Below are 21,875 nucleotides of genomic sequence, written 5' to 3'. Positions count from 1 at the left end.
GGTATGCAAGGTGGACGCACAAACCACTGCTCCACGGTGCCCAACTAAATGTATTATTCTGTTAAATAAAATTTGTTTAATCGGCTCGTGGGTGCCGCGAACTATGCTATATAAATATAACTTAAAACGATATTTATCTATTGATGAGAATAACAGCTACGTGGCTCAGTGGATAGTGTGTTGGCTTACAAATTGCATGGTCCGCGGTTCGATTCTCCGTTCAGGCGAAAGGTAACATTTAAAAAAATGTATAAAATCGAATAATTTATTCTACATTGTTTGTATTACAGAAAAATGTGCTAAGAACTAAAAAACCTCGTGGAAGTGAGAAAGGTGTGAGAGAAAATGCAATTAGCCAGAAAAAAATGTTTTTTGAATTAGTCTTTATGAAATGGTTTTTACAGCCTGGAAAAGAATAAACGTTTATCACAAAAATTATATACTTTTCTACCAAATAAACTTCCTTAGAGCGAAAAACAAATGAAAAACGATCTTTGTTTGTCTAAAATTTCGTTTGGGAGGAAAGAATTATTTTTTGTGTGTAGAAAACAGACCTAATATATATGTGTTGTGGGAAAAAATCGTGTGGGCATGCAAATTACCAACCACGCCGATTTAAAATTGTAGGTAAGGCACAAATGGTTCAAACAACGTATACTATAAAAAAATTTATATAAAAACTTATTCTTTTCTGAGGAACGAAATTTTAGACAAGCAAAGTTTTCTTTTGACACTAAACAATTTTCCTTCAACGCAAATTAACATTTTTACAGACAATCGTTGAATCGCTTATTATAAATTCTGATTAATTTGCTCTAAACGAAAATATGTTATACTAAAGGGGAATTTCGTTTGTCTAAAATTTAGTTCCGGAGGAAAGTATTTTTTCTTTGGGTGTACGAAGGTTTTTGACGTATGGTAAAATATGTCGTAAATGTATGTCAAATACCTTACAATTTACGACAGACCATCTCTGACACAAGTAGAACTAGACAAATTATTATTTTTGACATAAAATATAATTAGTTCATCAAAATTTGAATCTATTAACTACAGTTCATTTGCTGACTTAAAAAAAGCGAAAACTTTTATTTGGCATCAAAGTGTACAGAACAAAGTATTTCAGTTCGGAGAAAGATCTTAATTTAGACTGTTGTATATGCAAGAAAAAATAACCTAGGCAAATTGTGATTTGTGTTTGAAAATGGAATCAAATATTCAAAATTTTTTCCGTAATAAAATTGTATTGATTACCGGTGGCACTGGATTTGTGGGAAAAGGTATAAAAGCAATAATTTCAACTATAATAAATTACCCCGAACATATGAGTATAAGTTTGTTAAAATAAGTGGAATAGAACTAAAAATTCCAAGTTGTTAAAAAATGTATTACTGTAGGTAACGAATACAAGCGTATCTCAAACAAACAAAAAAAAAAACGCATGGAAGAAGATGTAGCAAAAAACACCATGTCTTTTTGCTGTGTTTTGGTGCGAAAAATGTTTCATATAAGAAAAAAACTGATCACAGAACTGATAACGGATATAAGCACATCGAACTTACGGCCAGGTCGAAGCTTATGTACCCTGCACCATGGATTGCGTAGAAACTTCTACTGAAGACTGTCATCCACAATCGAATTAGTTGGGTTGCGGCAACACTTGCCAATGGCAAGGTATCTTAAAACTTTCTAACACCGTCTTCTAAATTGCACGGTTGTCCATACGTGGTATATATTAAACTAAACAAGACCGATTAAATACCTATATAATTAACGGCCATTTTCATGTAGCTCCGTTATGCTTTAACTGCGAGTTAACAGAAAGTAAATTGCTCTCCAGTTAACATTAACTGAGTGAAGTTAAGTTCCTAACTGGGATACGGAATATATATGCAAGACGTCAGCTTCGTCCATAATACGGTTTAAAAGTTGCTTAGTTAACGGAACACTAACGGAGCTTTATGAAAATGGGGGTAAGTTTGACAAAATTTTCTATAGAAATAAAATTTTGACAAAAGTTTCTATAGAAATAAAATTTTGATAATATTTTCTATAGAAGTAAAATTTGGACAAACTTTTCTATAGAAATAGAATTTTGACAAAATTTTCTATAGAAATAAAATTTTGACAAAACTTTCTATAGAAATAAAATTTTGACAAAATTTTCTATAGAAATAAAATTTTGACAAAATTTTCTATACCAATAAAATTTTCAATAGAATTAAAATTTTGACAACATACTCTATAGCAATAAAATTTGACAACATTTTCTATAGAAATAAAATTTTGCCATAATAAAATTTCACAACATTTTCTATGGGAATAAAATTTTGACAAAATTTTCTATCGAAATAAAGTTTTGACAAAATTTTCTATAGAAATAAAATTTTGTTATATTATTTTTGGCTCGAGTGGCAACCATGATTTGGACCAATTTTTGTGTGATATGCGATATGGAACAATTTTTCTGTGATTGGGAATCGGCTATATATAACTATAGACCGATATGGACCAATTTTAGCATGGTTATTAGCGGCCATATACTAACACTACATTCCAAATTTCATCGGATCGGATGAATTTTGCTTCTACAAGAGGCTCCGGAGATCAAACCTGGGGATCGGTGTAACAGGTTGGCTGATAAGTCCCCGGTCTAACACATAGATGGCGTTGATAGTATAAAATGCATATTATTTTTATATAGTACCAACCTTCAAATGATTCGAGTCAAATTTTGACGTCTGTAAGTCAATTAGTTTGTGAGATAGAGCGTCTTTTGTGAAGCAACTTTTGTTATTGTGAAAAAATGGAAAAAAAGGAATTTCGTGTTTTGACAAAATACTGTTTTCTGAAGGGAAAAAATACGGTGGAAGCAAAAACTTGGCTTGATAATGAGTTTCCGGACTCTGCCCCAGGGAAATCAACAATAATTGATTGGTATGCAAAATTCAACGTGGTGAAATGAGCACGGAGGACGGTGAACGCAGTGGACGCCCGAAGGAGGTGGTTACCGACGAAAACATGAGTGGACAGCGACCGGTGAACCGTCTCCGAAGCGTGGAAAGACTCAAAAGTCCGCTGGCAAAGTAATGGCCTCTCTTTTTTGGGATGCGCATGGAGTAATTTTTATCGATTATCTTGAGAAGGGAAAAACCATCAACAGTGACTATTATATGGAGTTATTGGAGCGTTTGAAGATCGAAATTGCGGCAAAACGGCCCCATATGAAGAAGAAAAAAGTGTTGTTCCACCAAGAGAACGCACCGTGCCACAAGTCATTGAGAACGATGGCAAAAATTCATGAATTGGGCTTCGAATTGCTTCCCCACCCACCGTATTCTCCAGATCTGGCCCCCAGCGACTTTTTCTTGTTCTCAGACCTCAAAGGGATGCTCGCAGGGTAAACATTTGGCTGCAATGAAGAGGTGATCGCCGAAACTGAGGCCTATTTTGAGGCAAAACAGAAGGAGTACTACCAAAATGGTATCAAAAAAGTGAAAGGTCGTTATAATCATTGTATAGCTCTTGAAGGGAACTATGTTGTATAATAAAAACGAATTTTGAAAAAAAAAAATGTGTTGTTCTTTGTTAGACCGGGGACTTATCAGCCAACCTGTTAATCATTGCTTTGGTAAGTCATTATTTGCAAGCATTGTGAAATCCTTCGGGTAATCTGTAAAAATGGTAACTGGAAGATAATATTAGTCCATATAATTTAAACAATATTTGTTAGGTTAAAATTTAATTTAACATATTAACAACTGCTTGTTTTTGTTTTGTTCACTTCTTGCAGTATTAGTCGAGAAATTACTACGTTCTACCGACATCAAATACATTTATTTACTAGTACGCCATAAAAAGGGTAAAGACGTCAATGAACGAATACAAGAAATGATAAACCTACCGGTAAGTTTGCATAAATATGCATGTTCCATTAAAATTACAATATTTCATATTCCTGTCATTCAATAGATTTTTGAAAAATTGAAATGTATGCGACCGAATATTCTGAAAATAATAAAACCCATTGTGGGTGATTGTACTTTGCCGAACCTGGGTCTATCGCACATTGATCGGCAGGACTTAATCGACAATGTCAATGTGGTAATGCATTGTGCAGCCACAGTGCGTTTCATTGAACCACTCTATCGGGCCACCCAAATTAATGTTGCAGCAACAAAAGATCTTCTGGAAATTGCCAAGGAAATGAAAAATTTAAAGGTGGGTTCTATATAGAAACAAGTATATACAGTAGTAAGTTCGGCCGGACCGAATCTTTAACACCCACCACCATGAATCAAATATAATAGTTTCCTTTGAAAATTTCAGGGGGGTTTGATGACAGAAATTTTCCCAAGCAGATCAGTTCAACCAGTACGCTTCCCACATTTAATTTTATTTTATTTTTTTTTTTTTTTTGGTATCACAATGGACTGAATAGTCTAAGTGAGCCTGAAATTTAATCGGGCTGCCACTTTGACCTAACCTAACCTTCCCACATTTTTTGTTTGAGTTTTAGAGGAATCATAAACATCTCTTGTAAGTGTGCAAGAAAATGATGAAATAACACCTTGATTTGAAATCTAAAATCTGTGGATTTTCATCCCAATTATTTAAATGACTACGAGAAGCAAAGCTATACCCACAATAAGTGAAATCGGTCTATATGGAGGCTTTACCAAATGGACCGATAAAACTAAATCATATAAACTTTGTTATGGGTCTAAAATGCCAGTATATTTTCAATTTGTCGATATTCGGATAAAAACTAAAATTTTTAGAAACCCTAGAAGTTAAATCGGGAGTTCGGTGTAATGAAGGCTATACCAAAACATGGAAGGATACACACAGCATTCCTTGGCATTGTAGTTCTAGAATCTAGACCCCAAATGGGAGGGCCGGTTTATAAGGGGGCTATATCAACAACTTACCGATACTCAATATATTTGGCACACCTGCCTGCAGACAAAAGATGATTTCGTGCAAAATTTCAGCACGATTGCTTCATTAATGAAAACTGTCCGTCCGTCTGTTGAAATCACGCTAACTTCCGAACAAAACAAGCTATCGACTTGAAACTTGGCACACGTAGTTGTTATTGATGTAGGTCGGATGGTATTGCATATGGGCCATATCGGTCCACTTTTACGTATAGCCCCCATATAAACGGACCCCCAAATTTGGCTTGGGGATCCTCTAAGAGAAGCAAATTTCATCCGATACGGCTGAAATTTGGTACACGGTGTTAGTATCTGGTATCTAACAACCATGCAAAAATTGATCCACTTGGGTCCATAATTATATATAGCCCCATATAAATCGATCCCCCGATTTGACTTGCGCAGCCTCTTAGAGAAGCAAATTTCATCCGATCCGGCTGAAATTTGGCACATAGTGTCAACATATGATCTCTAACTACCATGCAAAAAGTGGTCCACATCGGTCCATAATTATATATAGCCCCAATATAAACCGATCCCCCGATTTGGCTTGCGGAGCCTCTAAGAGAAGCAAATTTTATTCGATCGGGCTGAATTTTGGTACATAGTGTAAGTATATGGTCTCTAACAACTATGCAAAAATTGATCCACATCGGTCAATAATTATATATAGCCCCCATATAAACCGATCACCAGATTTGAACTCCGGAGCTCCTTGGAAGACCAAAATTCATCTGATTCAGTTGAAATTTGGTACGTATTGTTAGTATATGGCCTCAAACACCAATGCAAAAATTGGTCGAAATCGGTCCATACCCTACGGGAAATTGGTGCAAATTGCCACTGACGGACCTATCACAGGACTGGTACCGGTGATCCAGTTTGTCGCAGTTTTTATACCCACCACCATAGAATGGTGACGGGGGTATAATAAGTTTGCCATTCTGTTTGTAACACATCGAAATATCGATTTCCGACTATATAAAGTATATATATTCTTGTGTGCCAAAAATGGTGAGTATCGGTCCATGTTTTGGTATAGCCCCCATATAGACCGATGTCCCGATTTTACTTCTTGGGCTTATAGAAACCGTAGTTTTTATCCAATATGTCTGAAATTGGAAATCTAGAGGTATTTTCGGGCCATAAAGAGGTGTGCAAAAAATGGTGAGTATCGGTCCATGTTTTGGTATACCTCTCATATAGACCGATGTCCCGATTTTACTTCTTGGGCTTATAGAAACCGTAGTTTTTATCCAATTTGCCTGAAATTGGAAATCTAGAGGTATTTTCGGGCCGTAAAGAGGTGTGCCGAAAACGGTGAGTATCGGTCCATGTTTTGTTATAGCCCCCATATAGACCGATCTACCGATTTTACTTCTTGGGCTTATAGAAATCGTAGTTTTTATCCGATTTGCCTGAAATTGTAAATATTCTGGTATTTAAGGCTCACAAAAACGTGTATCGGATTAAGTTTTTATCGGTCCATTTGGTAATGCCTCCATATAGACCGATTTCACTTCTTGAGAGTATAGAAGGCGCACTGATCATTAAAATTGCTTGAAACTCAATTTCTCGGGTGAAAATCTACAGATTTAAGATTTCAAATCAAGACGTTATTTTATAATTTTCTTGCACACTTACAAGAGATGTTAATGATTCCTCTAAAACTCAAACAAAAATGGTTCTTATAAATCCAGAATCTGATATAGTCTTCATAGGTAAAATCTTTAAATTTATCTTCGTGAAGTGTACTGGTTGAACTGCTCTGCTTGATCTGTCCTCAAACCCTCTGAAATTTCAAAGGAAACCCTAATATTTGATTCATGGTGGTGGGTGTTTAAGATTCGGCCCGGCCGAACCTACTGCTGTATATACTTGTTAAATAGTCATAATTTTATGATTTCCATACTCGCTTGATATAAAAAAATCTTCTTAGATCTACACATTTAGCGAAGTAGAATTATCAGAATAACCTATTGTTCAACATATTTCAAAAGTTTTTCATTTCTGGTGCCATTCGAATAACCAAACTGAAACAGATTCCTAAGAGTTTATCCGAGACTGGTTCATAAGGACCTGTCTATGGAGTGCTACTACTAAAATGTCCCAGGACGTGTCCTTAGGAACGAGTCCAAGACGTGTCCTAAAGTGTAAATTTACCCCGTCAATGACAAACCCATGTTGAAGTGAACGGTCCCTTCCATACTTCTTGACCAGAACTGGGACTGGTCCATGCACACCAGGGACTAGTCCTGTACCGGTCCTGTAGTTGATCCATTTCCCGTAGGGTAATTATATACAGCACCCATATCCCCAGATTTGACCTCCACACAAAAAAATAACTGCAAATAAATATTAACAACTTTATTTGTATGTAAAATCTGCTGATGCTCAACAAATTTGTCTATTGAATATAAGGCATTTGTTGTTGAAATGTGTTTGTAGATGGTTGACAGAGGAAATAATAGAAATATTCTGAATTTTCAACAAATTGTTTTGTTGCGAAAATAATTGACTGCTATCGACATGAAAACAAAAACAAAAATGCAAGACTGGTTACGCGCACATCGCTGAGAACATGTACGAAAGCTAAAAGAAGTATGCGAAGAATACCGTTAGAACATGAGTATGCGCACATGTACGTGTATGATAGAAAGCAAAGAGCTCATACATCAGAGAATACAGAAAAGCATTTATAAATGTTTGTGAAAAATTTATATTTTTTAAATTTGGTAGTTTCTTAAATGTGTTTGTTGTATGAGATAATTAATAAAACCATATTAATATCGGGATTAGAGTTATGACAATTGTAATTAACTAGAATATATATCATTGGGCAAAAAGTTGTCAAAATGCTTGCTAGATCCTGGACTACTCAAATTTAAAATCGTCATACATTTACACAAAAATGTTACATGTTCCCCGTCCAAAAGTATCATTTTGGTCATATTCCTTCTCTGTGTGTACTTAACAAAATATCTCCAAAATCGTTCCGGCAATTTTGCAATTTTGGTGCAATAATTCTGTCAATTTCAATTTAATTTTTTGTCAATACACCAATAAATTTGTTACAGGGCATTGATAGACTCCAACAAACCACATACAAATTTTTTCGTTCAAATTCAAAAATATTTGTTGAGGATTAAACGTAACGTTCAACGACAAATATTTTGTACTGTTGGATGCTCAACAAATTACTTACAAATTATGTTATTGAGAACACAAATTATTTGTTGCCTTCTGATGATAACGATTGCTAACAACTTTTTTGTAATAATGGTTATTAAAAGTACAAATTAATTTGTTGCAGGAAAATTAACAAATTTTGTTATTGGTTTTCCAGCAATAGTTATTGGTTCTCAAATTGATTTTTATCTGTGTCCGGAGCCCCTTGGAAGAGCAAAATTCATCCGATCTGGTTGAAATTTGGTACGTGGTGGTAGTATATGATATTTAACAATCACGCCAAAAGTGGTCCATATCAGGCCATAATCATATATAGCCCCCATATAAACCGATCCCGAGATTAGGTTTTGGAGCCACTTGGAGGAGCAAATTTCATCCGAGAGGTACATTGTGCTAGTATATGGCCGTTAACAACCATGCCTAACTAGGTCCATATCGGTCTATAGTTATATGTAGCCCTCATATAAATCGAGCCCCAATCACACAAAAATTGGTCCATATCAAGTTCATAATTGTATATAGCCACCATATAAGCGACCCTCATATTTCAATTCTGGCTCTCTACGTACCGTGCGAAAGTCCATATCGATTCGTAATTATTTGTGGACTTGCCTATACATACCTTTTTTGTGGAGTGTACAAAAGATTCAGCCTGGCCGAACTTACGGCTGTATATACCTGTTTTTTTTTTTTTTTTTAAATTTAAGACATTAATCGTATGTCTTATTTTGTAAAGTATTTAATAATGACAAATTTCTTTATAACAAAGAAAATTTAATTTAAAAAAAGTTCATAATTTTTGCTTTAAAACTTAGTTTTTTTTACACTTAAGACATAAATCGTATATCTTTGAAGCAAGCCAATTTTTTCTTAAGTAAATAGTCTTTAAATTAACTGAGATATTGAAGCTTTGATTTAAATATAAAAAAGCTTCAAAAGTATGCTAACTCTTTTTTTTGTAGATTTTTTTTTTTTAATTTAGAAAAGTGTTTTACTTTTTATTATTATCTGTTATAATATACCGTAAAACGAGAACGAAACTTCGATAGATGAGACCTGTATCTAAATTTAAAATTAATGGAGTCAAAACTTAAAGCTAGATATCACACTAAAAATTTTTTTAAGGGATGGTCAAAATCTTTGAATTCGAGTAAGCTTTTTTTGAATGTTGGAAGGCAAAATAATGTTGAATATATTCTTAATTTTTTTGAGACTTCAACTAAATTATTTCACTCCTCTCATTGCATTAAATATTTTTATTTTCTTATTCATTTCTAGGTATTTGTCCATGTTTCATCAGCCTTCGCCAATTGCCTGGTCATAGATTCTGAAGAAAAATTCTATACAGAGTATTTAAATGTAACCAGTGAACAATTATTGTCTCTTAAAGAACAATTAGAAGCTGAAAAATTTAATAGTATGGAATCGGAGTTGATGGGGAAATTTCCGAATACATATTGTTTTACCAAATCTGTGGCTGAGGAACTGGTACTTAAACACGGTAGTGGTGTATTACCAATTTGCATATATAGAGCACCTATTGGTGAGTATACTATAAACCAAAAGACTAAGGGCATGGTCACACTAGACAAATATTATTTTCTAAGCATTTGGATACAATTTTTTATCCTGATCTAACACATCAAATATGAGATAAAAATGTTTTTTTTTTTTGGACTGTGGTGAGGAATTCTTTTTGAATTCTGCCAAATATTTGCCCAGTGTGACTGTACCGTAATTGAAACAACTCAGTTGAATTCATGAAATTCAGTCTTCAAGCTACAATCCTCTACGAAATATCTCCAATTAAAAAGCTGATTAAAACTGAAAACATCTAGGGGGACCGACTGTATTATTGCGGATCAATATTATTGATATCAACTCAAATCCTTTAAATATATTGTACCAACTTTCTGGAAGCCTAGGAAATCAAACCGATTCCCAGGGTTCATATGGCGGCTATATATAATTATATACCGATTTGGACTAGATTTTGTATGGTTAACAACATGTACCCAATATAAACCGGATCGGAGGGAATTTGCACCTCCTAAAGGCTCCGTAATCCAAATCTGGGGATCGGTTTATAGCCCCTATATAAACCGATTCCTAGATTTGTATTGCGGAGCCTCTTGGAGGTGCAAATTCCCTCCAATACGTAAAAGTGATCCGATATGGCCCATTTGCAATACCATCCGACGAACATCAATAACAACTACTTTTGCCAAATTCCAGGTCTATAGCTATATAGAAAATTTTGTCAAAATTTTATTTCTATAGAAAATTTTGTCAAAATTTTATTTCTACACACAAAAAATTTTTTTTCTGATTCAATCACCAAATTAATTGATCCAATTAATTTTTTAATTGAATTGTCTTCAATCACGAAAATGATAGTATCAATCACAGTTTTAATTGGGCATAGAAAAAATTCTTGATTAAAGAATTAATTGATTTTTTCAGCAAATTTCAATTAATTTTTTAATTGATTCAATTAAAAATTTAATTGATGTTGATTGCAAAACTCAATTAATTTATTAATTAAAAAAGGTAACTATTTTAATCACTTTCTGAATTGACTTAAAGTTTTTATTTGGATTAACAAATGATTGTTTGAAACACATTTTTAATTTAAAATTAAAAAAAAAAAATCTGCACTTTTTTTTTACTGAATTAGTCTTCCGAATTTGATTAAAAAGTTAATTGCATCAATTAATTTTTTAATTAAAAATTTTAAAATTTTCAATCATTGGCTTAATTAACTTAATGTTTCTATCATGATTAAAAAGTTAATTGTATCAATCAATTTATTAATTGAAAACATTTTCAACTTCAATTAACTTTTTAATTGGAAATATTTTGGTGATATTTTTTTCTGTGTATAGAAAAAATTTCCAAATTTTTCTTTCTATAGAAAATTTTGTCAAAATTTTATTTCTATAGAAAAATTTTTCAAAATTTTCTTTCTATAGAAAATGTCTCCAAAATTATATTTTTATAGAAAATTTATACAAACTTATATTTCTACAGAAAATGTTTCCAAAATTAAAGGTGAAACTCTGACCTCTGGGTCCAATGGGAAGAAAGATAAATATCGGAGCTATATCTAAATCTAAACACACAAAATCTTTTTTTTCTGATTCAATCACGAAATTAATTGATCCAAATAATTTTTTAATTGGAATGTCTTCAATCACGAAAATGATAGTATCAATCACAGTTTTAATTGGGCATAGTAAAAATGTTTGATTAAAAAAATAATTGATTTCATTAGCAAATTTCAATTAATTTTTTAATTGATTCAATTAAAAATTTATTTGATGTTGATTGCAAAACTCAATTAATTTATTAATTAAAAAAGGTAACTATTTTCAATTACTTTCTGAATTGGCTTAGATTTATCATTTAGATTAACAATTGATTTTTTGAAATACATTTTTAATTAAAAATTAAAAAAATGTTCATCAATTTTTATACCCTCCAGCATAGGATGGGAGTATATTAACTTTGTCATTCCGTCTGTAACACATCGAAATATTGCTCTAAGACCCCATAAAGTATATATATTCTGGGTCGTGGTGAAATTCTGAGTCGATCTGAGCATGTCCGTCCGTCCGTCTGTTGAAATCACGCTAACTTCCGAACGAAACAAACTATCGACTTGAAACTTGGCACAAGTAGTTGTTATTGATGTAGGTCTGATGGTATTGCAAATGGGCCATATCGATCCACTTTTACCTATAGCCACCATATAAACGAACCCCCAAATTTGGCTTACCAATCCTCTAAGAGAAGCAAATTTCATCCGATCCGGCTGAAATTTTGTACATGGTGTTAGTATATGGTCTCTAACAACCATGCAAAACGTGGTCCACATCGGTCCATAATTATATATAGCCCCCATATAAACCGATTCCCCCGATTTAGCTTGCGGAGCCTCTAAGAGAAGCAAATTTCATCCGATCCGGCTGAAATTTGGTACATGGTGTAAGTATATGGTATCGAACAACCATGCAAAAATTGGTCCACATCGGTCCATAATTATATATAGCCCCCATATAAACCGATTCCCCCGATTTAGCTTGCGGAGCCTCTAAGAGAAGCAAATTTCATCCGATCCGGCTGAAATTTGGTATCTGGTGTTAGTATATGGTCTCTAATGACCATGCAAAAATTGGTCCACATCGGTCCATAATTATATATAGCCCCCATATAAACCGATCACCAGATTTGACCTCCGGAGCCTCTTGGAAGACCAAAATTCATCTGATTCAGTTAGGTTAGGTTAAAGTGGCAGCCCAATTAAGATTCAGGCTCACTTAGACTTTTCAGTCCATTGTGATACCAAATTAACTAAAAGTACCTAAAGGGTGATACGGTCACAATTTGGTCAAGGGAAAACGCGTGTAAATCGGTGAAATCGTTTATTTAAAAAATCAAATTAAATTTCTTTTTCAAGTTCAATTAGTATAAAATTCAGGAAAAATATTCAGTTAGGCTTTCGCTTTTCCAAATCCGAATTGCCGGGCCTCACGCTTGACACATGCCATCAGATTTTGTACAGCCACCTTCTCCACCTTTTTCGCCGCAGAAAGCCAGTTTGCCTTGAACTGCTGCTCGTCCTTAGCAGTTTTTTTGGTCTTCTTTAGGTTCCGCTTGACAATAGCCCAGTATTTCTCATTTGGGCGGAGCTCTGGCGTGTTGGGAGGGTTCTTGTCCTTGGGAACCACCTGCACGTTGTTGGCGGCGTACCACTCCATGGCCTTTTTACCGTAATGGCAAGATGCCAAATCCGGCCAAAACAGTACGGAACAACCGTGTTTCTTCAGGAAAGGCAGCAGACGTTTATTCAAACACTCTTTCACGTAAATTTCTTGGTTGACAGTCCCGGAAGCTATGAAAATGCTGCTTTTCAAGTCACAGGTACAGATGGCTTGCCAAACCAGATATTTCTTTGCGAACTTTGACAGTTTTATGTGCTTGAAAATATCTGCTACCTTTCCCCTTCCTTTTGCCGTATAAAACTCCTGTCCCGGAAGCTGCTTGTAGTCGGCTTTGACGTAGGTTTCGTCGTCCATTACCACGCAGTCAAACTTCGTCAGCATCGTCGTGTACAGCCTCCGGGATCGCGCTTTGGCCGTCGTATATCGTTTATCATTGCGATTTGGAGTCACTACCTTCTTGTAAGTCGATAGTCCGGCTCGTTTTTTGGGCTCGATGCACGGTTGTAGACGATACACCCAGCTTATTTGCGGTATCTCGGAGAGAGAGGTTAGGGTTTCGCTTGAAACTACCGGCAACTCTCTTTGTCGTCTCAGCGGCTTCCGGTTTTCGATTTCCCCCCGATCAAGACTTTCTGGCTGTCGACAAACGTTCCACAAACACTTTAATTACATTTGTAACGGTTGATTTGGCAACTTTTAGCGATTTTGCCAGCTTTGCGTGCGAGTAGCTCCGATTTTCGCGATGCGCGAGCAAAATTTTGATACGCTGCTCTTCTTGCTTGGACGGCATTTTGACAACTGAAGAGTGAATTCCAAAATCAAAATAGGAGCAACATTCTACACACACACCTTCAAAATGAGGGGTGTTCAGGTTTTTTAAATGCAAAGTTGAAAGGAATACGTCAAGTTTATATTGACCAAATTTTGACCGTATCACCCTTTATTACAAATGGGCACTTCTAGTTTTAACCGCTGAACCTTCTCTTATATATAGGCCCCATATAAACCGATCCCCAGATTTGACCTCTGGAGCCTCTTGGAAGAGCAAAATTCATCCGATTCGGTTGAAATTTGGTACGTGATATTAGTATATGGTATCCACCAACCATGCAGGAATTGGTTCATATCAGTCTATAATTATATATAGCCCCCATATAAACCGATCCCCAGATTTGAGTAGAGGTGTGCACGTGACACGAAAATTTTCGTGACTCACGCGTGAGTCGTGTGCGTGAGTGTGATTAACAAACCAAAATGTCGTGCGTGAGCGTGAGTCACGAAAATATTATCTTCGTGAGTGTGCGTGAGTAAAGATTTACGCTCACGAAAATAATCCTGCTCACCCACATAAAACGCTTAAGAGTTAAATTCATTTACAATTTTAGTGACACCTGGGATGTTAAGAGTGTAATAACGCTATCAATTTTAATAATGCTCATATTTTCAGACACGTCGCTAAGGTAAATTACTCAAAAAATTGTTCGTGAGTCACGACAATTTTCGTGAGACACGATATTTTTCGTGAGTCACGGTATTTTTCGTGAGTCACGACATTTTCGTGCGTGAGTACAAATCTTCTTTTCGTGAGTGTGCGTGAGCGTGAGTCCTACCAAACAATATTGTGCGTGAGTAAGATTTTTCCGTCGTGAGTGTGCGTGATCTTGAGCAAAATATTACTCACGTGCACACCTCTAGTTTTGACCTCCGGTGCCTTTTGGAGAAGCAAAATTCATCCGATCTGGTTGAAATGTGGTACGTGGTGGTAGTATATGATATTTAACAACCATGCCAAAAGTGGTCCATATCAGTCCATAATCATATATAGCCCCCATATAAACCGATCCCGAGATATGGTTTTGGAGCCTCTTGGAGGAACAAATTTCATCCGAGTCAGTTGAAATTTGGTACATTGAGCTAGTATATGGACGTTAACAACCATGCCTAACTAGGTCCATATCGGTCTATAGTTATATATAGCCCTCAGATAAATCGATCCCCAATCATACAAAAATTGGTCCATATCAAGTTCAAAATTGTAGATAGCCCCCATATAAGCGACCACCGTATTTCAATTGTGGCTCTCTACGTACCGTGCAAGGTCTATATCGATTCGTAATTATTTGTAGACTTAGCTATACATAGCTTTTTTGTCTAATATTTACCACGTATGGACTAACTCACTATTTAGAAAACGATTTAAGATACCACAACCCAATTAATTCGATTGTGGATGACAGTCTTTCCTAGAAGTTTCTACGCAATCCATGGTGGAGGGTACATAATATTCGGCCTGGCCGAACTTACGGCCATATATACTTGTTTTAACTGACTTAGTCTTCCGAATTTGATTAAAATGTTAATTGTATCAATAATTTTTAAATTACAAATTTTTAAATTTTCAATCATTGACTTAATTAACATAATATTTTTGTCTTGATTAAAAAGTTAATTGCATCAATTAATTTATTAATTGCAACATTTTTCAATTAACTTTTTAATTGGAAATATTTTTGTGAAATTTTTTTCTGTGAACCGATTGTGACCAAATTTGACATGCATAGTCAGAATGTTCACTACCGATGTCCACTTAGAAGGACATTCGAAAAAGACAACTAATTCTATTTTCCCACTTAGTTTCGATTTATTTCTCGATGTTATTTTAAAGTAGAGGCTTTAATCTAAATAAGCTATAAATATTTTCTATATTGGTGAGCACTAAAATACAGTTTTATAAAGTTCTTTAACAATAATCGAAAAATACGAAAATTTGAGACAATTTTTCTACTATATGTTTCTACACACAAAAAAAAATGTTTCTGATTCAATCACGAAATTAATTGATCCAATTAATTTTTAATTGAAATGTCTTCAATCACAAAAATGATAGTATCAATTAAAAAATTAATTGAAGGTCAATTAAAAAGTTAAATGATCCAATTAAAAAAATTAATTGTTACTATTATTTTTGTGATTGATTTTTGTTTCAATTAAAAAATTTATGGAATCAATTAAATTTTTAATTGAATATTTTTTAAAACTCAATTAAAATTTTAATTGGAAAAATTTTCGTGAAATTTTTTTGTGTGTAGTAAATGGACATTCATACAAAAACTATAGCTGATACTACTTCGGGTTCTTTTTTGTATTTTTCTCACACTTTGAAAGATATTATAGGCCAAATATTTTCGTAAGGTCATTTGGTCACAATTCAAGAATCAAGTTTTCAGAACTAAAGGGTGATTCTTTTGAGGTTAGGATTTTCATGCATTAGTATTTGACAGATCACGTGGGATTTCAGACATGGTGTCAAAGAGAAAGATGCTCAGTATGCTTTGACATTTCATCATGAATAGACTTACGATCTGCCACAACGTCGAATTTTCAGTGAATGGGCCCTAGAAAAGTTGGCAGAAAATCCGCTTTTTTATCGACAAATTTTGTTCAGCGATGAGGCTCATTTCTGGTTGAATGGCTACGTAAATAAGCAAAATTGCCGCATTTGGAGTGAAGAGCAACCAGAAGCCGTTCAAGAACTGCCCATGCATCCCGAAAAATGCACTGTTTGGTGTGGTTTGTACGCTGGTGGAATCATTGGACCGTATTTTTTCAAAGATGCTGTTGGACGCAACGTTACGGTGAATGGCGATCGCTATCGTTCGATGCTAACAAACTTTTTGTTGCCAAAAATGGAAGAACTGAACTTGGTTGACATGTGGTTTCAACAAGATGGCGCTACATGCCACACAGCTCGCGATTCTATGGCCATTTTGAGGGAAAACTTCGGAGAACAATTCATCTCAAGAAATGGACCGGTAAGTTGGCCACCAAGATCATGCGATTTGACGCCTTTAGACTATTTTTTGTGGGGCTACGTCAAGTCTAAAGTCTACAGAAATAAGCCAGCAACTATTCCAGCTTTGGAAGACAACATTTCCGAAGAAATTCGGGCTATTCCGGCCGAAATGCTCGAAAAAGTTGCCCAAAATTGGACTTTCCGAATGGACCACCTAAGACGCAGCCGCGGTCAACATTTAAATGAAATTATCTTCAAAAAGTAAATGTCATGGACCAATCTAACGTTTCAAATAAAGAACCGATGAGATTTTGCAAATTTTATGCGTTTTTTTTTTAAAAAAAGTTATCAAGCTCTTAACAAATCACCCTTTATATAGCTCTTGAAGTAATTGAGGTAGGTTCTCAAAATTAAAATTTTTGTTCTACATGCTGTTAGTACAAGTAGAAACAGAAGAAAAATTAAAGTTTTTACCATTAGGTTTATTCCGGTAGTGAAAGGGTTAACTCTACAACTGTGAAAAATTCCACGTAAATCTGAGAACAGTTTTGGCATCTGTGCACTCCCAGCAAAAAATTGGAAGTTCTTCCAAAGGCACAAATTTAAAAGCACTTCCAGAAGATACACTCCCAATGATGTTCTTTATTTTAACTACCCAGGAAGTTCTTTTAATTCAATTTTTTATAACTTGGGTTTTTCATACTTCTAATGGGTAATTTTAACTTTTTTTGTTTCAAATAGGTTAAAAACAGAGTAAGAATTCATAAAATGGTACAAACCATTTAAATTTTGTCGAAAAAAATGCTAAATCCAATGTGAACAAATTGTGAATTTTTGAAAATATTTGAGGTCAAACGTTTCCGACAAGCGTTAGAATCCATTAAAAATTATAAAAAAAGTATAAAAATTATTTATTTGAGAAAATATCACAGAATTTTTTAATTTACATCCAAAACATTGAATTCGGATCACACCTAAAGAAATGATGCAAATTCAGTGCAACGGCTGTTGAAATGGATGACTTCCATCCTATGACAAGCCTATGTTAAATTCATCGCTTCTGCGTCAATTTTTCACCACTTCCGGATCCAAAAAGAACATTTTTATTACTTTTTTGGTAACGCTTTTTTTGCTGGGCTAAAAAAAAGTTTACTTGGATCCAAAGAGTTTGACCTTCCCTTAATAATTTTGGTATTGATTCCGAGCCAATAGGCTAATTCTTCTTTAAAATAAAGGCAAAAAATATGGAAAATATTTGTAGCTTATTTAGATTAAAGCCTCTACTTTCATATAATATCGAGAAATAAATCGAAAGTAACTGGGAAAATAGAGTTTGGTGTCATTTTAGAATGTCCTCAAAGGGTTAATATCTCAATTAATATTTTAACTTTCTGCAAATCTATGCAATAAAATCAATTAATTTTTTAAGCATTGTATACAAAGGTGCGTGGGTTCAATTCCAGGTTCGATCGGAAACCAAACAACTTTTCCCCTCTCAGCTTAACAACGTTCACTTTTTATACCCTTCACCACTACTGTGGTACAGGGTATAATAAGTTTGTGCATTTGTATGTAACGCCAAGAAATAGTGGTCATAGACCCATCTTTTAGTATACCGATCGGCTTAGAATTTAATTCTGAGTCGATTTAGCGATGTCCGTCCGTCTGTCTGTCCGTCCGTCCGTCTGTCTGTATATGTAATTTTGTGCACAAAGTACAGCTCGCAATTTAAATCCGATCGTCCTCAAATTTGGCATAGGGCCGTTTCTTGGGACAGACACAATCGCTATTGGTTTTGGAAAAAATCGGTTCAGATTTAGATATAGCTGCCATATATATTTATCCCCGATGTGGTGATAGTTAGCGTGTTTATCAACCGATTTTCTTGAAATACCGTACATCCAAATATTAGCCAAATCGGTTCAGATTTAGATATAGGTCCCATATATATCTTTCGTCCGATTTAGACTCATATGACCACAGAGGCCAAAGTTTACTACCGATCTTCGTGAAATTTTGCACAGAGGGTAGTATTTACATTCTACCAATGCTTGGTAAATTTGATTGAAATCGGTTCAAATTTAGATATAGCTCCCATATATATCTTTCGTCCGATTTGAACTTATATGGCCACAAAAGTCAGAGTTTTACAGTGATTTGCTTCAAATTTTGCACAAGGGGCATGTTTAATAGTATCGTTAAATGTGTCAAATTTTGTTAAAATCGGTTCAGATTTAGATATAGCTCACATATATATCTTTCGCCCGATTTGGACTTATATGGTCTTAAAAACCAGAGTTTTGCCCTGACTTACTTCAAATTTTGCACAAGCGGTACTTTTAACGATACTATTGTATGTGCCAAATATGGTGAAAATCGATTCAGATTTAGATATAGCTCCCATGTATATATATATATATATATATATATATATATATATATATATATATATATATATATATATATATATATATATATATATATATATATATATATATATATATATATATATATATATATATATATATATATATATATATATATATATATATATATATATATATATATATATATATATATATTTCGTCCGATTTGAACTTATATGGCCTCAAAATCCAGGGTTTTGCCGTGATTTGCTTCAAATTTCGCACAAGGAGTACGTTTAGTAGTATAGGTAATTGTAGCAAATTTGGTTGAAATCATTTCAGATTTAGATATGGCTCCCATATATATCTCCCATCCGATTTGCATTCATATGACCAGGGGGGCCAAAGTTTATCTCCCATTTACTTGAAATTTCGCATAGATAGCAGAATTAATAGTCTACCTATGCATGTCAAATTTAGTCAAAATTGGTTCAGATTCTATATATAGCTCCCATATATACGTACACCAGAGTTGTGGAAATATGGTAGACTGTGTCATATTTTAGACCCATTTTCAATGGGGTTTTCCTCCAATTGACTGGATAGTTTCCTCAGAGAATACAAATATGGCCAAAATTCTCACACTTTACACAAAATTCTGTGATTATTTCCCCATATCTTAGCCATATCCTACAAGCTGCAATGCCAAAATTTCCACAGAACGGATGAGTTTTAAATAAGGCTCCTAGTCGCCGACTAGACCAAATAATATATCACAACTCACACTTGGCGAGATCTAACCAATATTCTTGTAAAATCGCCACTGCTGAGTAGCAAAAATTGTAAATGTTACTCTAATTGTCCTATATCTCGAATACATATGTATGGCCTGAAAAATCATAAATCTATTTTGTACAATTGCATTAAAATTTCTCTCGCTTCATATATCCCATATTTTTTACTAACATTGTGTTTCATCCCAGGGCGTTAGCCGATTTGAATTTTAATTCTAGAGTTTTTGTAGAAGTTCAAAATATTGTTTCCATTAAAAGTATTTTTATGTGGAAATGCAAACTTTTATATAGCTCCCAGCAAATTTTAAGTAGTTGAGATGGTAACACAAATGTTTGTCTACATATTGGTGAAGGGTATAATATAGTCGGCTCCGCCCGACTTTAGACTTTACTTACTTGTTATTAATTAATAATTTCATTTATTGCAAAATTTATCTTTCAACCTTTTTTTTGCAGTTATAAGCACATGTGACGAACCAGTACCAGGATGGGTTGACAATCTCTATGGACCTTTAAGCATTTGCTATGGATGTGGTTTAGGTGTTTTAAGAGTGGTAAATGCTCGAAGTAATCAGACTGCCGAATTTGCTCCGGCCGATTATTGTGTCAATTCAATGCTGGCAAGTGCTTGGTATACGGCAAAGACATTTGAAGAAATGTAAGTTGTTTCGGTTGAGTTTCTATAGATGAATTACGGATTTAATGTAGCCCTCTATCGTTTTCTAGAAAGCCTGAGGAACCTCCAATTTTCACTTTTGTCCCAAACAAATCGAATAGTTTGAAATGGGGATGCTTTAAAAAGTTATTGATGGAATTTGGTTGTAAAATGCCACTTGTCGCGATGATATGGTGTCCTTTTCTAATATTTGCTGAATCCAGATTCGTTTACATATTTCTATCTATCATTTATCATTTACTACCAGGACTTCTTATAGATTTGTCGCTGGTATTGGTGGGCAAATCGCCCAGGTAAGAAGTGTTTTGCCCCCTATTATGACGTTGTAGATGTAATTACTTCTTTCTGTTTTTTTTTTTGTTTTATTTCTCCCATAGAATGATAAAAATCTATAAAAAGATCTATAAGCAATGTAGTCTCTTACAATATTTTGTGGCATATGATTTCAATTTCGATACCAGAAATTGTAATAACCTTTGGAAAGCTATGTCACCACACGATCAAAAACTGTTCAATTTTGATATGTCCAAGTTCGACTGGCCAGACTATGTGCTAAAAGCTGAAGAGGGTATGCGTTTATATATGTGTAAAGAAGAGCCATCGACAATTCCGAAAGCTATTGTAAAACTAAAGATGTGAGTATAATATCCAATTAGTCAAATTTTATAGTACACAGAAAAATATAACTAAATTATTTCCCATCAGAAAGTATTATTAAAAATAAAAAAATTAAAAAGTTTTTAATCGAGCAAAAAAATAATAATTGGTATAGATAGTTTTTTAATCTAATTTGAAAAGTTACTTAAATAAAATATATTGGGTAATGGAAAAAGTCTTTTCGTATTATGTCAATAGATGTAGCTATAGTCGCCTATCTCCAGTGTTACCAATCACATAAACCTCCATTTTCATGAAGCTCCGTTAGTTCTGCTTTAGCTAATGAACATTTAAACCGTACTACGGATATATCTGCCATCTTGCCTCATGAATACAAAGTTGTATTAATTTTATTTTTATTCCACAGTTTCATTATTCTCAACTACATCCTCCATGGTGGTGTCTTGCTCCTTGGGATTCGTCTAATATGGCTTCTTCTGGAAAGGATCTTCCCAACCGGAATATAACATAAAGTACCCTACTCATAGGACGCCATGCATAAAATTTTTCTTTAAGTCCAAGCTCTCATAAAAGCAAATCATTTGCGGAGTTCTCTTGACCTATGAAGATATATATAAATGTTTTTTTTTTTTTTTTTTTTTTTTTTATGAAATAGTATAATTTACCAATGAGTTTAATATATGAAATAATAAAAACGTAATTAAGTTTTGGTTTTTAAACGATATATAGAACAAGTAAGGAAAGTCTAAAGTCGGGCGGGGCAGACTATATTATA

General features: G+C 34.2%; 1 protein-coding gene across 1 annotated transcript; it reads left to right on the top strand.

Moving 5' to 3' along the window:
- The first annotated feature begins 1,134 nt into the window (after positions 1-1,134).
- Positions 1,135-21,606, top strand: LOC142234960 (fatty acyl-CoA reductase wat-like). Its single transcript, XM_075306167.1, has 8 exons — positions 1,135-1,280; positions 3,794-3,906; positions 3,973-4,221; positions 9,408-9,672; positions 20,263-20,464; positions 20,533-20,775; positions 20,860-21,117; positions 21,507-21,606. The coding sequence occupies exons 1-8, from the start codon at positions 1,205-1,207 to the stop codon at positions 21,604-21,606; spliced, it is 1,506 nt and encodes a 501-aa protein (XP_075162282.1). The 5' UTR covers positions 1,135-1,204.
- Positions 21,607-21,875: the final 269 nt, after the last annotated feature.

Source organism: Haematobia irritans, chromosome 1 (genome assembly GCF_050003625.1).
Source record: "Haematobia irritans isolate KBUSLIRL chromosome 1, ASM5000362v1, whole genome shotgun sequence".
NCBI classification, from domain to species: domain Eukaryota; kingdom Metazoa; phylum Arthropoda; class Insecta; order Diptera; family Muscidae; genus Haematobia; species Haematobia irritans.
This window is presented reverse-complemented; position numbering and strand designations above follow the sequence as displayed.

What these genes read in the sequence shown, in the direction of transcription:
- LOC142234960 (XM_075306167.1), top strand. Translation starts at nt 1,205, where the DNA reads ATGGAATCAAATATTCAAAATTTTTTCCGTAATAAAATTGTATTGATT. An exon ending in GCAAAGACATTTGAAGAAAT is followed by an intron (nt 20,465 to 20,532) that starts GTAAGTTGTTTC and finishes ATCGTTTTCTAG; the next exon opens with AAAGCCTGAGGAACCTCCAA. An exon ending in TTGGTGGGCAAATCGCCCAG is followed by an intron (nt 20,776 to 20,859) that starts GTAAGAAGTGTT and finishes TTTCTCCCATAG; the next exon opens with AATGATAAAAATCTATAAAA.